The sequence below is a fragment of the Anopheles gambiae genome, chromosome 3, assembly GCF_943734735.2.
Source record: "Anopheles gambiae chromosome 3, idAnoGambNW_F1_1, whole genome shotgun sequence".
In the NCBI taxonomy this organism is placed as follows: Eukaryota; Metazoa; Arthropoda; class Insecta; order Diptera; family Culicidae; genus Anopheles; species Anopheles gambiae.
In genome coordinates, this window is record NC_064602.1 from 49,960,286 (window position 1) to 49,976,862 (window position 16,577).

A 16,577-nucleotide genomic window follows, 5' to 3' on the forward strand; every position below is an offset into this window, starting at 1 on the left:
GGCAGGAGCCCACAACATTGAGCTGTCAAAAATGAACATTTACTGTGTACCTATTTTCGGCAGCATTTAAAGTGAAAAATAACCTGTTTATCGTGATTTTAAAATTCCGAACAAGTTAGAATAAATTAAATAAGCATAAAATCTTTAATATACACCACTTTTTCATTGTTTTACTGTTCTGATTCTCTTAATTACCAAACCTGCCGAACGAATGGCTGACAGCAAAGCTGCCGAAAAAAATCACAATTTTGTAGTACCCTGGAGATTTGACCCCTAATTAGACCATAGTGCCGGATCGGAATATGACCATCACCGCGACAACTGTGCGATAATCCGAATGTCAAAAATAAAGATTATTCGTTTACGGATCGTTGTACTGACAACACCTTCAGCCTTCTGTTAATTCTTCTGCCTTCCGATTTTGTGCCTTTTATAAGTTCAACGTTTAGTTCAAATTAGTAAAATTCGAGGTTTACATCTCAGAAGTGGGATTGTGCCATGCCGTCTAAAGAAGATATGTTGTGTGCGCTGGAGAACGCGAAAGTGCCGGTGCCTCCAACCGCTACGATTGCTCAAATCCGCATGTTGTACGAGGAGCTATTTCCTAGAAGTCACGTTGTAGCCGAACAAAAGCTTGCGCCCGAAGTAACGCATGAAAGTGTTGATACTGGGGATTTGGCGATAAAGCAAATGAATGACGAGCAAGAAATTGTCAAGACAGCTAATTCTGGCGGGTTAGAGACGGAATTAGAAACACTGCAGAAGGAGCTGCAAGTGCTCGAACTTCGTCAGAAAATCGCTATGCTGAAGTCATCTAACATCGCTTCGACTTCGCTACCATCATCATCATCACCACCACCGCTGCCTTTACCTACAGCGCAGCCAGTGCCGCCATCTTTAACATCGTCACCACCGCTCCCTTTGCCGCTACCTACAGTGCTGCCAGTGTATGTACCCAACTTTGAAGACTTCATAGGAAAATTTAGTGGTGAAAGAGGAGGAGTAGGGGTGGAGCACTGGTTTCGAGAATTTGAACAAGTATGTAGCTTGTACACACTAAACGACCAGCTGAAATTTTTCTGTATGCGCCGCCTGCTCACCGACACCGCCGCCATTTTTGCTAAAACCTCAGGCGCATGCACCTATGAGACACTGAAAGCTGACCTTATTAGTACTTTCACATCAAAAACTTCACTAGAAGAAGTGTTTAAAAAACTAAGGGCACGACATCTCTCGCAACATGAAAGCATCACAAGGTATGTGTTGGAAATGCAGCAAATAGCGGGCACCGTCATTCCAGAGGAAGACTTGGTCAATATTATAATTGACGGAATTGATGATCCTATTAATACGTCATCCATACGTTTCGCTGCAAAATCGCTCGAGCACCTTAAAACCCTGCTGAAAAAATACGAAACTTTTCGTCAAACTCGTGGCGTGACTCCTACACCAGCACCGTTACGCACTAAACCCCCAGCTCCACCCCGCAGCACTGGCCCCTCGCGTCAATGGGCGCAGGACAACAATAATGAACCGGCCAGATGCTTTAACTGTTCTCAATTCGGCCATTATCAAAGCGCTTGCCCAATGCCACGCCGCCCCAAGGGATCCTGTTTTAAATGCCACCAAATGGGACATACACATCGAGAGTGCCGAAACTTCCAGCCCGTTACGACTGCTGCGGTGCACCATCTGGGTTCCCATGGATTCGATGAGGAAACTGCGGACCAAATACTGCTTAGCGAAATTGAAACGGTATGTGTTAGTTTCAATATCCAACATACATGGAGCGAACAAACGTTTTTACGATCACTTTTTGATACAGGCAGCCCTGTAAGTCTAATAGCAGACAATGTAGTACCAGGTAACTTTCCGCATCAACCTACCCCTTCTGGGTACCGAGGATTAGGAAATACTATGCTCACGACGTTAGGTCGAGTGGAGTGCAGGATCATAATTCGTAATATTAGTGTGACACACTCGCTTATCATTTTACCTGCTAGAAGTATGCCTTGGCCATTCATAATAGGTCGTGACCTTTTAGGAAAATTTAGAATCTTTCTTACACACTATCCAAGTATGATTCCCGCACATTATGCTCGCGAACCGGAGGGTAATTCAGATTTCGAAAAGATACCAAAACCTGTTAAGTCCCTTGATGTAGGTGATCCTTTTAGCCACATTTGTGTGTCGGAGATATTTGACAGCCCCCTTGAATTAGATATCGGGAAGCAACTTTCGCCTAAAGAGTCTGCTGCCATTTTGTCCGCATTTGATCATTGCTACACTAACTATCCTATTGAGAATATAGAATATCCTCAGTATTCCATGAAAATTAATCTCGTTCATGATACCCCTATTTATGCAAAGCCACGTAGACTTTCCTATGGGGAGAGGAATCAAGTGCGACAGATAGTAAATCAATTGTTAAATGATAAAGTCATTCAACCAAGTAATTCCCCATACGCTTCTCCCCTTGTGCTAGTTAGAAAAAAAAGTGGTGAAGTGCGTATGTGCGTCGATTACAGGCCCCTGAATAAAATAACAGTAAGGGATAATTTTCCATTACCGTTAATTGAGACATGCCTCGAACACCTGAGTGGTAAAAGTGTATTTAGTTTGCTTGATTTAAAAAGCGGTTTCCATCAGGTAAAGATGGATGAAAGCTCAATTAAGTACACCTCCTTCGTAACACCTGATGGGCAATATGAATATTTAAAGATGCCTTTTGGGCTTAAAAATGCCCCCGCGGAATTTCAGAGATTCATAAATTCAATATTACGCGAATTTATAGATTCCGAGAAATTAGTTGTCTACTTGGACGACATCATAATAGCTTCTAATGACTTTCACTCTCATCTTGAGACGTTGAGTTCTGTTCTCGAGAAACTTAAACAAAATGGACTTGAACTGCGCATTGATAAATGCAAATTTGCCCACACTAATTTGGAATATCTTGGATACGAAGCCTGTGCCTCTGGTATACGACCTAGTGGAAAACACCTTACATCAATATATAACTTTCCTATGCCTACTAATGTCAAACAGTTAAGAAGATGTTTAGGGCTCTTTTCTTACTTCCGTAGGTTCGTTCCATCATTTTCTCATATAGCTAAACCTCTTACAAATCTTCTTCAGAAAGATGTGCCATTTGATTTTGATAATTCCTGCATCCAAGCATTTCAAACCCTTCGTCAAAAACTTGTCCAGTCTCCTGTCTTGGCTATATTTAATCCCAAATATGAGACGGAGCTGCATTGCGACGCGAGCTCATTCGGTTTTGGTGCAGTCTTATTCCAAAAACAGAATGATGGGAAACTTCACCCAATAGCATATTTTTCTAAAACCACCTCTAAAGAAGAATCAAAACTTCATAGCTACGAGTTGGAAACTCTATCCGTAATATATGCGTTGAAAAGGTTCCACTCGTACGTCCATGGATTACCCTTAAAGATAATCACGGATTGCAATTCTCTTGTACAAACGCTGAAAAATCGTAACACTTCTGCGAAGATTGCCCGGTGGTCCCTATTCCTCGAGAATTATGACTATACTATTCAGCATCGCTCAGGTTCCTCTATGGCCCACGTGGATGCTCTGAGCCGGACTGAAGCAATTGGTGCTATAAGTGAACTTGATATTGATTTCCAACTACAGCTAGCCCAATCTCGTGATCCTACTATTGAAAGCATTAGGTCCCAACTAGAACTGGAAAATTTACCTGGATATGTTTTGCAAGATGGTTTCGTATATCATGAGTCACCCTCAAAAGAGCTTCAGTTTTATGTCCCCCGCGAGATGGTAGATAATATCATCCGCCACACACATGAGAAAATAGGTCACTTATCGGTTGACAAAACAATTTCAAAAATTAGCTGTCATTATTGGTTTCCTTCTATGCGGAATAGAGTTGAGTCTTTCATCAAGAATTGTTTGAAATGTATCATATATTCAGCTCCCACTAGAACTAATAATCAGAACATCCACAGTATACCGAAAGCTCCCCAACCTTTTGACACACTTCACATTGATCACCTGGGACCACTACCTCTTACGAAATCCAAAAAGAAGTATATATTAGTTGTGATAGACGCATTTACGAAATTTACTAAGCTATACGCGACTCGTTCCACTGGAAGTCAGGAAGTATGCAATGCTCTCAAACAATACATTTCCTATTACAGCCGACCCAAACGGATAATTAGTGACCGAGGTACCTGCTTCACGTCCAACCAGTTCGAAAATTTCCTTAGATCAAATGAGGTACAGCATGTACTCAACGCTACTGGTTCACCACAAGCAAACGGACAAGTCGAAAGGGTAAACCGCGTACTTCGACCCATCCTCAGCAAACTTTCGGACTCTTATGATCACGATGATTGGAATTTGCATTTACTGGATGCTGAATATGCGTTGAATAATTCAAAGCACGCCAGTACGAAGTTTTCACCCTCAGTTCTCCTGTTTGGTATTGAACAACGGGGTCATTTAATTGATGAACTAACGGAGTTTTTAGACGAGCGTCGTGGAAGTACACTAAATGATTTAAGCGACATTCGGGCTGAAGCATCGGCAAATATAATTAAATCTCAGCTTACCAATGAGGCATATTTTCGTAAAAATCATAAACCAGCAGCTAAATATGAAGTTGGAGATTATGTAGTAATGCGGAACATTGATAGCAACACTCAGCAGAATAAGAAGTTGATTCCTAAATATAAAGGTCCGTACATAGTCCATAAGGTATTGCCTAACGATCGCTATGTCATTAGGGACATTGAGGGCTGTCCAATAACTCAGATGCCATATGATGGCATATTAGAATCAAACAAGTTGAAGAAATGGAGTGAGCCGTATGAAACCGTTAACGAAATTTGAATTACTAATATATTTACACATAAATTGAGGTCAATTTGTTGGTTAGGATGGCCGAGCTGTAGTACCCTGGAGATTTGACCCCTAATTAGACCATAGTGCCGGATCGGAATATGACCATCACCGCGACAACTGTGCGATAATCCGAATGTCAAAAATAAAGATTATTCGTTTACGGATCGTTGTACTGACAACACCTTCAGCCTTCTGTTAATTCTTCTGCCTTCCGATTTTGTGCCTTTTATAAGTTCAACGTTTAGTTCAAATTAGTAAAATTCGAGGTTTACAATTTATTTGATATTTTGGAAAATACATAATTAAATGATGTGAAACTTGGTATGTGAATATCAAATAAGTATACTTTCACTACAAAATTGTATTTTGTGAAATTTTTTACCGCATTTGTGTAGAATTTCACGTTTTTAGCTACCCTGCCGAAAATAGGTACACTGCCGAAAACTGGTACAGTTACCCCACTTTAATTATTAATTTTATGTTGCTTATTTTGGCCCGTTTTGACAGCCATTTTGATGCGACGTTTAAACAGAGCAGCCATTGACAGTTTGATGGTTATAGCGTACGGTGTGAACTGGCTTACAAATATTTATTTTTCTCTTAAGTTAGTGCATTGTTTGTCGTAAAATTGGTGATATTTGGTACAAGAAAGGTCATATTATGTGTCGACATACGCATTGTAGTGTTCTGATCAATTTTAAAAGGAATATTCAGCCAAATTCAAAGTGTGTTATTGTTCCGGGTTCGGCAGGAGCCCACAACATTGAGCTGTCAAAAATGAACATTTACTGTGTACCTATTTTCGGCAGCATTTAAAGTGAAAAATAACTTGTTTATCGTGATTTTAAAATTCCGAGCAAGTTAGAATAAATTAAATAAGCATAAAATCTTTAATATACACCACTTTTTAATTGTTTTACTGTTCTGATTCTCTTAATTACCAAACCTGCCGAACGATTGGCTGACAGCAAAGCTGCCGAAAAAAAGCACAATTTATTTGATATTTTGGAAAATACGTAATGAAATGGTGTGAAACTTGGTATGTTAATATCAAATAAGTACACTTTCATTGCAAAATTGTATTTTGTGAAATTTTTTACCGCATTTGTGCAGAATTTAACGTTTTTAGCTACCCTGCCGAAAATAGGTACACTGCCGAAAACTGGTACAGTTACCCTACATGTGTATAATTTTAAATCCTTAATATTCATGAATTATACAAAATGTCACACAATTTACTGTACAATCACAATCACTTGACTCAATAATCCTCCTTCAATTAACTTAACTAGCTTAGGCAGCAGCAACGAGATGATTGACGGCACCAGTCTTTGACACTTTGACGAGGGCCACTTCGTACCGATGTCATACATTAAAAAGCTATAAAGTTCTACCAAGTTCGGTATGCTTTCTTAACAAGCCTTAAAGTTCCATCGTGAACCATACACATCAGGCTAATCAGCTACAAGGTTCCTAAGAGTATCATGTGCCTGTTAAAAAGCTCCATTGTTCCGCAAAGTACCGTCTATCTCTTATTCACCCACAAAGTATGACATCAGAACGATTTTTCGTTAAACAGCCCCAAATCAGCTATAAAGTACAAGCTGGCTATTTGGGGCGGGAGGATCTTTTTCATAAAATTTGTATGAAAAGTGAAATAATTGGTTCCAGATCAAGAAAGTGCAGGTACATAGGGATTCCATGTATCAAAACCATACGGAACATCTCCAAGAGGCAACAGTAATCCATTGATCAATACTTAGTATCGAACATTTTGCCTGCATGAGCAAGTAAATCAAGAATCAAGAACTTCAAGAAAAAACACCTAACACTTATGAAACACACGCTTCTTAGGGAGGTTCACCAAACACTAAAATCCACGTCCTGCCCATTTCCCCGGCCGAAGCTGGAGAGAGCCTCTAAAATTTTCAAATAATAATGAAAGAAATGAAGCTATTAAACTGAAGACACTACCTCATTTGCGCCATCTGTCGATAAGCGCTGCAAAACTCTCAGCTCCGTTATCTGATCTGAAAAGAGTTATCTGGACGTACAGTGGACGAACCCACGGCCAGCCCCGGCTTTTGTCGATTGTTGTATGACTTCGCGAGGTTTGGACTGACAGTGGGCCAAGACAGTAATGTGTCACATCCTTTACACTTTTCATCCACACTCATACATTACCCCTTTTGAAAATAGCTTGATATTCAGCGATTCTTAGTATTGGAACTCTTAAAATGATCACAATTTTTTATCGGGAACAAACATGAAACTGCTCATTATGCCAGATTTTACTTGTTAAGAGAGGCATTTGTAGAGCATTCAGATTTGATCGTTATGCGAAAAATTCGTTAAAAGGGGGTACTGATTATGAGGGCCTTCACTGTACGATTTTTTTTGGAAGAAAGTCATTCAAGACTGAGTTATGTTGATGAAACTGTTTCGATTTTATAACACTTTACAAGTAAATGATGACTCAAATGCATAACAATGAGAAACCCGATTTGTTCACTTGTAAGCTATACATTACGACTAAAATGACAGTAGTACACAAAGCATCATTCTGCGATAATTCATTTATATTGATGTTTAGTTCTACCAATTATGGATGAACGAGAAAAAGGTACATTTTCGATTTTTTTTATTCAGGAGGAACGGTCCGAAAAGGCCGTATTGTTAACATTTTTGATTAAATGTTTGGAACTTTTTGATTTGATGTTATTAAATAATAGACAATTTACACCAAAATGATGATTTTAAGAAAGTATTTTAAGAAAGTATAGAAAGAAGATGTGAAGAAGCTCTTTTGAAATGTATGTCCATGCTAATTATAAACGAGACTGGCGCGCTTGAACTACTAACCAGAAATACCATAAATGTACCCTCTAGAACTTTTGGCAATTATCGTCTTCTTAGAACTCAACTGGCTAGGCGAACTTATCGTGAAAATGATCCTATAACTGTGATGGCTCTCAAAATTTTACGCTCATTACGATAGTTTTGACTGCTGCTAACTGTAATGTACCTCATGATATGTATTTGTTCGGTTGTTTATGACCTATTTATTGCTAGATTTAAGTTATAGGGTAATTTTAAGTAATAAGGCCACTTCGCTCGGCCAATCACTTCCACAATAAACAATACAATACAATACAATATGGTTAGTTCCTAGAAAATCTCTATTATCCTACAGTGTTGCACTCAGCACAATGGTAAGAGATGCCAAACATCTTGGTTACACATTTAAAGAGTAATATTAAAATAACTCCGGCGGCCAGTACGGAACTAATTAAGCACAAATGTGTTAAAATGGTCATATTTAAAATAAAAAATCCATCCGTGGTTCCAAAACACATATCAACTGTTTTAGAGCAAAAATATTAATCATTATAGCCTCAATTGGTGCTTTAGCATACACTGCAATTGATACACTTGCTATGTATATTCTTTTTCTTAGAAGAAGACTTGCGGTATCGTCTTATGCGGATATGCCGGCCCAAGAAGGCTTTCGAGTTCAATACACGTACTTAACAAGCCTTCATGTTCTATAGTGAACCATATACATCAGACTAAACAGCTTCAAAGTTCCAATGACTATCGTGGGCTTGTTAAAAAGCGCCATAGCTCCACGAAGTACAGTCTCATCTCTTAATTAGCTACATCGGAAAGATCTTTCGTTAAACAGTCCCAAATCAGCTAGTAGAGTTCGTGCTGCGAATATAGCTTAGGTTCTTCCCACTACATTAATCGTTTGATACAAGTCAATATGAGGCATGGACCCATAACGGGTATTTTATTAGATTTTACGAGTTGAAGGCTGTACTACAAGGTTCCCATACATAGGATTGACTATCCCGATATGGGGTAATTAAAACACTGTTTTCGGAGACAGTTTGTAATGTGATCGGCAATATTCAACAGCCGTTTGGGTTTTTAACGAACCAGCTGTTACAAATAATGAAAGCTGTTGAAAAACACCTTGAAAGTTTTGAATAATGCTGTTCACATTCAAAACAGATCCAGAAAACAGTGTAAGTCGCAGTTGGCCAAGCCCATTTAAGGCTTAGGCAAGTCTAGACGGACCAGGGTTTTTGTACCAAATAAGAAGAAGAAGATATAGATTTTATGAGTAGATGGTCAAAACAGCACCATTTCCATTGAATCAGCTTAATTGCTGAATTTTCCGTTATTAAAAAAATGAAAGCAATGTTTTTAAGCAACGTGGCCCAATCTATTCCAAGCCGTTCCATTAAAAAAAGATGTTTTTTTAAAGTTCGTGCCGTTCTTAGAGGTGCTGGAAGGTATTAACCACAATCTATATTTCAACCTCATTAAAATAGACAAATTGACGACCATAATAGGTTTCTACATCGTACAAGCCCCTGACGGGATCGATTCCCATCCGTACCATCTCTCTCGCAGCTATAGCGTGTAGGCTCGCACAATCGTGTAAATCGTTATGCAAAAGAAGCGCGAATAATTTTCAAATGCTAGAGTCTTCTTCTTCTTCTTCTTTGACTCAACAACCGTTGTCGGTCAAGGCCTGCCTTTACCTCTTGTGGGTTTGGCTTTCAGTGACTAATTGATTTCCCCCCATAGCAGGATAGTCAATCCTACGTATGGCGGCACGGTCTATTTGGGGCTTGAACCCATGATGGGCATGTTGTTAAGTCGTACGAGTTGACGAATGTACTACGAGACCGGCCTCTGCTGCTAGAGTCTATCGAAAATAAATAAACGGATAACGATAAGTTAACTAAAATGAGAAAACTGGAACTGTGAATAAAGTGATAGGTATATGCACCATTTTTAAACGTTTTCTATTGAAGCAACAATATTGTTCACACGATGTGAATTAGTGATTGATTTTCGGACCACTGTTTTTGATACCAGCAGCCTATCTTGGCTTTACATACTTTTTCGCCATATTTTCAAGACAGCGTGCACAGTAGCCATGTATGTTATCGTGTTGGCGGAACTGGTATTCTTTAGACGACCAATACCTTTGTACGTAGCGATGGTTAGGGATAAGCAGCACGGATTTGCAGAGTGGATAAGGACGTTTCTAGCAGTAAGTGCTCAAACCGCGGCATGTACCACGGTGAAAGGGGTTAAAATTTAGCAAGAAATTAATTACAAAGCTAGCAGCAGCGTACGTGTCTGATGTATGTAAATTTGATTGGTGTTATCTCATTTGCATATAATTGAGCGTATTACGTATGTATAAACCTTTTGTTCGGTGGTGTTGATGGCTTGCTTGGAGGTGCTTGAATCTTGTTCACACACCAGCGATGCAGAAAACGGTAAGGCGTTTTTGCATTGAAAGATGGATACGCGTCAAGCATGGTGCATCAAGGTGTACGCGTAGCTGTTATTTGGACCTTTGGCTCGATGACGGATGGTACTAGAGCAATTTGAAAGTATTCAAATTTAATACGAAACGGATACAACTATATATTGCGAGTTACTATTAACTGAGGGCCCATTAAAATTGATATATCGATAGTTTGCAGGATCTGGGCAATCAAGAGCCTTTCTGCATAAGAATTTGTATTATGGTGTGAGTTAGATGCGTTGAAAATAGTGATGAGTGGATCAGCTTTGAATGGTGCATAATACCTATATCACGAGGTAAAAAAGGCCAAATATAAGCAGATAAACAAATAAGTAGAAGATAAGAGAAGCGCAAGCAAAATGCAACGAACAAATAGAAAGATTTAAAGTAAAAAAATGCCCTAATAATAATTTTTCAAGAAATAATTGCGTCCCCTTATGTTATTCGTCGAAATTGTTTGATAAAATTACTATATTTGTTTTAGAATATGAAAAATATCAAAACTACTACCATCTGGTATGCATTCGAATTGAAAGATACACCCACTTTGCCTTAGGCATTATTTTCTTATAGTCCTACGATTCTTGCACGGCCGGTTCCATCGCCTTTGGCCAGTTTGGGAGCATAATAATCGTTGCAACAAAGGCTTCGAATGGAGCCGGGTCGTATGCCAAGCAATTGCTTGGAGTGTGTTATGAAAATATCGAACTAAATCATCCACACCGTCACCGCAACGCACAGGTCTTGGAATGGATCTCATGGCCCTATACGGGGATGCATTGGAAATCAAGACGAGGGGTTAGTAGCGTTGATGTCGGTCACATTTTGCACCATTAGAGTAATCCCTCTACTTGACGCTGGGTTATGCGTTCATTCATTTTTGCGGCACCTTGCAGCATAACGTTAAGGTGAGTTTTGGTTTATGTTTTACTTGCCGGTCGTAATAAAAACATGAACAAACGGAGGGAGGGAGTCACTCGCTGGAAACACGTGTTTTTCTTGCTGGTAGGCATGCGTTGGAAGCCGATGAGTGCTTGAAGGGGAAACCCGTTTTACAGTCACTCAACAGATTGAGTGCATTTAAAACAAATCATTCTAAGAGCGCAAGTAGAGGTTTCTTCATTTGCGTAGGATATATTTAGATGTGCATAATAACAACACATCTGTCGCAATGTTGAAAGAGCGCCGATACTGGAGTGATTAATGTATCGCTACAAAACGGTAAAAAATGATAGTTAATAAGTAAATATATGTTACGAAGAAGAGAGAGCTAGAAGTTTCGCGAATATTGCGAAAAATATCGAAGGATATTGTAGCATGCGAAAATATGGCTGCACGCTATAGATAGTGTCATTAAGCATAAGATTGAGTAGGGCTTTGGATAGAGCACTGTTAATAAAGCTGAAGTAATTAAAACAGTGTATACTAGAATATTGTATTGTTACATATAATATCATCAAACAATTCGGGTAATCTAAATGATCAATACCACGGAATATATGTTGTCCAATTAATCTAAGTTTAAGATCAATAAGAATTTTTAAAATGAATTAGTGTTGAAAGTGGTGTTGAAAGTGGGATAGAACTTGTTTTTAACGCTTTACAACAAAAAAAAAACATTCAGAATGATCATCATCTGTTAATCTGGCCACTGTCAACCTGTAAATTCATGGCACTTCATCAGACCAGCGGGAATCAAGTGAGCGTTTCGGTTTAGTGAATGGTGAAGGAGAGGTTCCAGGATGTGTGTTTGCTGGTTTTACCAGAAAACCACCAGACACAACAGAAAATACTTGCACTATCATCGCTACGGACGTGCAAGTATGGTCATCGTGGGTGTTGCAGTATGTTGCCGAACGTGCGGCATATTACAAACGATCTCCACTAGCTCGATTGTTTCTTTTGGGAGCAATACATCACTTTGGAAAGTTTACTGAAAGAAGCATGCTATCACCTTAAGAAACAGATGAACCGTTTGATTTATAGGGTATTTCTGAGGAAGCTTACTTTGTAGAAAGCTGCGCTTTGTGAGGTTTGAGATTTTATAACAATTTCTTCCACTTTGTTCTATTTTTAAATTGTTTTTGTGGTTATTTTGTTATGCCCATTTATATGTCCGTCTTTTACCTTTCCGTTTATATTTTCATCATAACCGTTCATATCTGTGTGCCTTTTTGCAGATGGCAGGGAAAAAATTTGTAGCTCCAGGAAAATAGCTGAATTGGGCAGATGCTTTGATTTAGTCAGTACATTATATTTTTGTGTTGAAATAGTCAGCTAGTCACATGCAATGGAAGGCATGCAGACATTGAACATACGTTAGTCCGTTCGGTAAGATTCACGCACCGTTAGTGGAGCAAAAACACTAGCTGCAATGTTTCTTTGATTTCTTTGCCCTATTTGGTGTCTCATCGTCCTTTCGTCGTTGTAGCAGATATAAAACATGATACCATCAATGCATTAGCGCAGCACAACGTGATGTGCATGGCATATGGTTGGTAGGATCTTAGCCTCTACGCGTTCTATATCTCCAATCGAGTTGACCTGCTATTAGGGTTGATTGAAATCAAGTATCAAGAATCATAAACTAGAGATACAACCTTGGCGTTCTATCAGATAACCAATATTGACAATAACTCACATGCATTTGTACGCCAGTCATACAGGAAAATGTATTGCTGATTTAAGCAAGTAATTGAAATGTCAAAATGAAAATATTGTCATGCATGATCGTTTTTTGGTAATGTTCAAGCTTAATTTATTAAATTAAATTTTCCATTCATTCACTCCACTATTTTTTACGAATAGATTAGCCTAGTAGCTATAAGTATTAGGTAAAAATAAGCTTCTGATTAATGGTATTTAATATTACTTAGTAGAATGCTTTATATATTTTAAATAATTATTGTAAAGTTCGTTACTAAATGTTTTTATGAATATAGGTTTATTAAAATAGTATTCATATTTTTTCAAAAAAAATTAAATACAATTTAAAAAAATGAATGAAAAAAGTGTATGTAACGAAACTATGAAATAATTTGTGTTAAAAAATATATTCATGAAAAGATTATAAAAAGTAAGCGAAAAGCGCAAAAAAAAAAATCATTAAACAATTTAATATTTTGCTTTTATTATGTTCTTTTCCATAAGCATGTTGATAAGTATCATTGCCATTTGATTACTGCATTAGTTAGAAAATAGAAAAATATTGAAAAGAACATTGATTTGTGTACATGTGTTTTCAATGTCAGTAAAGCAATAGCTTGGCATTCGTTTTTTTGCCAGGTCAACACTATAAAAGCGAATCACAAACACCTAGTTCGATGCAGTCATCTCAATAATGTAGCCATATTCCATGCTATAACCCGACCACAGTAGTCAAGTTACAGCATGGAACAGCCTTCATTCTCCCATGTGTAGACATTGATCGGTTTCAATGTGAAAGGTGTTTCATAGGCTTTTACGGTTCAACGATTCTAAGTAGCTATCGAGCGATGGATTTTTTACCATTGCCTTTTGCCCCTGGTCAACACCACTGTGGATGACTTGTAGCAGCAAATGTAAGTTACATGGAAAACCACACGATGGGTTGAGATGAAATCGAGGTACGTGTGCAGCAAAGCGTTATATTTAGAACGTGGTGATGAAGAGAATTGAAAATGACGTATACTTTAGAGATTTTTTTCTACTGGAACTTTGAGTCGAAGTTGAGCACTAAACGAAAGACATCAACACCAAAGCACAGGAACACCCAAGAACCGTCAAAGGTTCGAGAGAAGTTAAACCGGGTGTAAAAATTAAAGGTTACCAACCCTTTCAAAAGCCAAAAATGCAAGGAACTTAAAATGGCATCGATACAATCGTCTAAAAATAGATAATTTGATTGGCGATGTCACGTTAGGTAACAGAATTGTTTTACAAATAGTAATTTTTTTTTTTTTTATTCAGAAAGAACGGCTTTGGCCGTATTGCTTTTACAAATAGTAATATTATATCATAAAATTTTATAAATAAATCCTCTACAATAAACTGAAACTAAAGAGGAGAACTATTTGCTGTTGAACATTCCTGATTCTGATTATGATTGTAATAAAATGACTTCAATAATATCGAAAGAATTTAATTCCTAATTCATAGTAATACATACACATGTTTTGAACATAAACTAATTTAAAGAAATAATAATCAAATGAAAATCAGTATCAAAGATGACCTGTATAAAGTATCAACAGAAAATAATCTTGGAAAAACTACATGCTAGCTTTGCAGTTATAGTGTTACGGCGGTTGGTCAGTCTTGTCGGTTAATCTCAAAGTGTTTGAAGCGTAGTGCCTGGATTAAGACCACATTACAACTCTTTTACTAGCAATCATACTAAGCAACAACGAACGACGTTATGATGAAAATGACCATCCTTCTGGCTATTCATCTCTGTTCTGGGTTACCATTGATGGTTTAAATGGTGTTAACACGAGGTCCCTAATTGACAGTCAAAGTTGTTATTGTTATTGTTGTTGTGGCGGTGACAGCTATTCGAACAGCATATTTTCGAATCATCCGTTCGAATGGCGCAAAGCTTTCGAAATGCTTCTAAAGTGAGACAGCCGTTGGATAGAAGAGCATAACCAGTTTGCGCATTAAAGGGACGAATCAGAAAATAGGTCGGCCGCGGTCAGCATAAGGGTCAACTGAGGTCGTTAAGAAAAAGGGACGCGCGCAAGCGTAAACAAAGTTAGTAGCAACATCAAGAGCAAAGGAGAAACTGCGGAAAACGTTTTTTAAAGTGTCGAAATATAAAACAGTTCCCACTATTAAAAGGAAAATTTCGCCAAGAGTTTTATTTAAGCCCTTTACTTGATTGATCGTTGCAACAATCTTTAAAAAACTTTTTCATTACAATTTTCGATCTTTCTTGAAAATTTTGCGTTACAAAATGCCCGCGAGTAAGTGCGAGTGTGTGAAGTGCGATTCGCCAAACGACATCGATGATATGGTGCAATGTCAAGATTGCAAAAAGTGGTGTCACTTTAGTTGCGCTGGAGTTGGTGAAAGTGTGGCGGAAGAATACTGGGTGTGCGAAAAGTGCGTAGGAAAAGGGCCAGGACCGTCGATGAAGACGAGGCGCCCAAGGAGTGAGAAAGCGATGGCGGTTGTTGCAGGACCAAGCCAGCAGCCCGATCTTCCTAAAAGTTCGGAGAGATCGGAGTCGATGCCTGGTACAAGCGAAGAACCATCGGCTAAGCCTCTTAAAATTCCTACCGTCGCAGCAAGCCACTCGAAGAAAACCGCCTCCAACTCTTCGCGTTTGTCGGCTCAAGTGGCTCTCCAACGTTTGGAAAAGGAGCAAGCGCTGCAAAAGCAATTAATACTGGCAGAAAAACAGAAAATGGAGGCCGAGATTACGGCGAAGATGGCCAAGCTGCAGTTGCAACATGAAAGCCAGCGCAACGCTTTGGAAGACGAGCTGGAGAACCTATCGGTTTATTCAGCAGCCACTAAAACCGACAGAACAGCTGAATGGGTGAAGCAACAAAGGCAGAAGCAGCAAGGAACATCATTAGCTCAAAGAGAAGTTGAGCCCTCATCGCAGCATATGCCGCAGGCAAGCTCGTCGACCCCGATAGTGACGCCGCGTGAGACTCCTGTGCGAACGACAGCGCAGAGCATCGCGCGAGATATGTACCCGAAAAAGTTGCCTATCTTTTCGGGATGCTCGAAGGAATGGGCAGTATTTCTCAACTGCTACAACGAGTCGACAAGAGCATGCGGATATACGGACGGCGAAAATACCATACGGTTAGTAGAGTGTTTGAAAGGCCCCGCTCGAGATGCCGTTCAGTCAAAGCTAAGACTGCCCAACGCCGCACCTCTTATCATCAAGCGACTGGAGAAGCTGTTTGGAAAGCCGGCTCAGCTAATAAGGCAGCTTACGGATAGTGTGCGGAAGTTAGATCCACCGAAACCCGAACAGTTGAATAGCCTGATCACGTTCGGGCTAGAAGTGGTGAACTTGTGTGACCACCTGACGCTCAGCAACATGAAAAGTCACTTTAACAACCCTGAGCTACTAGCAGACTTGGTGGAAAAACTTCCCGCTACGAGGAGGCTGGAATGGTCTCGGTTTAAAAACAAATTTGCCGAGCCAACTATTAAACACTTCGGGGAGTTCATGGAGGCTTTGGTGGATGACGCGTGCGACGTTACTGCGTATGTCCCCCCCCGAGCAGATCATCCAAGGACGTCTAGGAGTTTCCACTCACACGTCCACTCACAATCTGCCAAAACGGAAGCAAATACGAGTGTTTCGAGCGCCTCACAATTAAGTAACGTCAAGTGCCTGGTTTGTGACATT

General features: G+C 39.2%; 1 protein-coding gene across 1 annotated transcript; it reads left to right on the forward strand.

Annotated features, from left to right (window-relative positions):
* The first annotated feature begins 253 nt into the window (after positions 1-253).
* LOC133393555 (uncharacterized) lies at positions 254-5,071 on the forward strand. Its single transcript, XM_061658996.1, has 2 exons — positions 254-1,755; positions 4,185-5,071. The coding sequence occupies exons 1-2, from the start codon at positions 1,529-1,531 to the stop codon at positions 4,876-4,878; spliced, it is 921 nt and encodes a 306-aa protein (XP_061514980.1). The 5' UTR covers positions 254-1,528; the 3' UTR covers positions 4,879-5,071.
* The last annotated feature ends 11,506 nt before the right edge of the window (positions 5,072-16,577 follow it).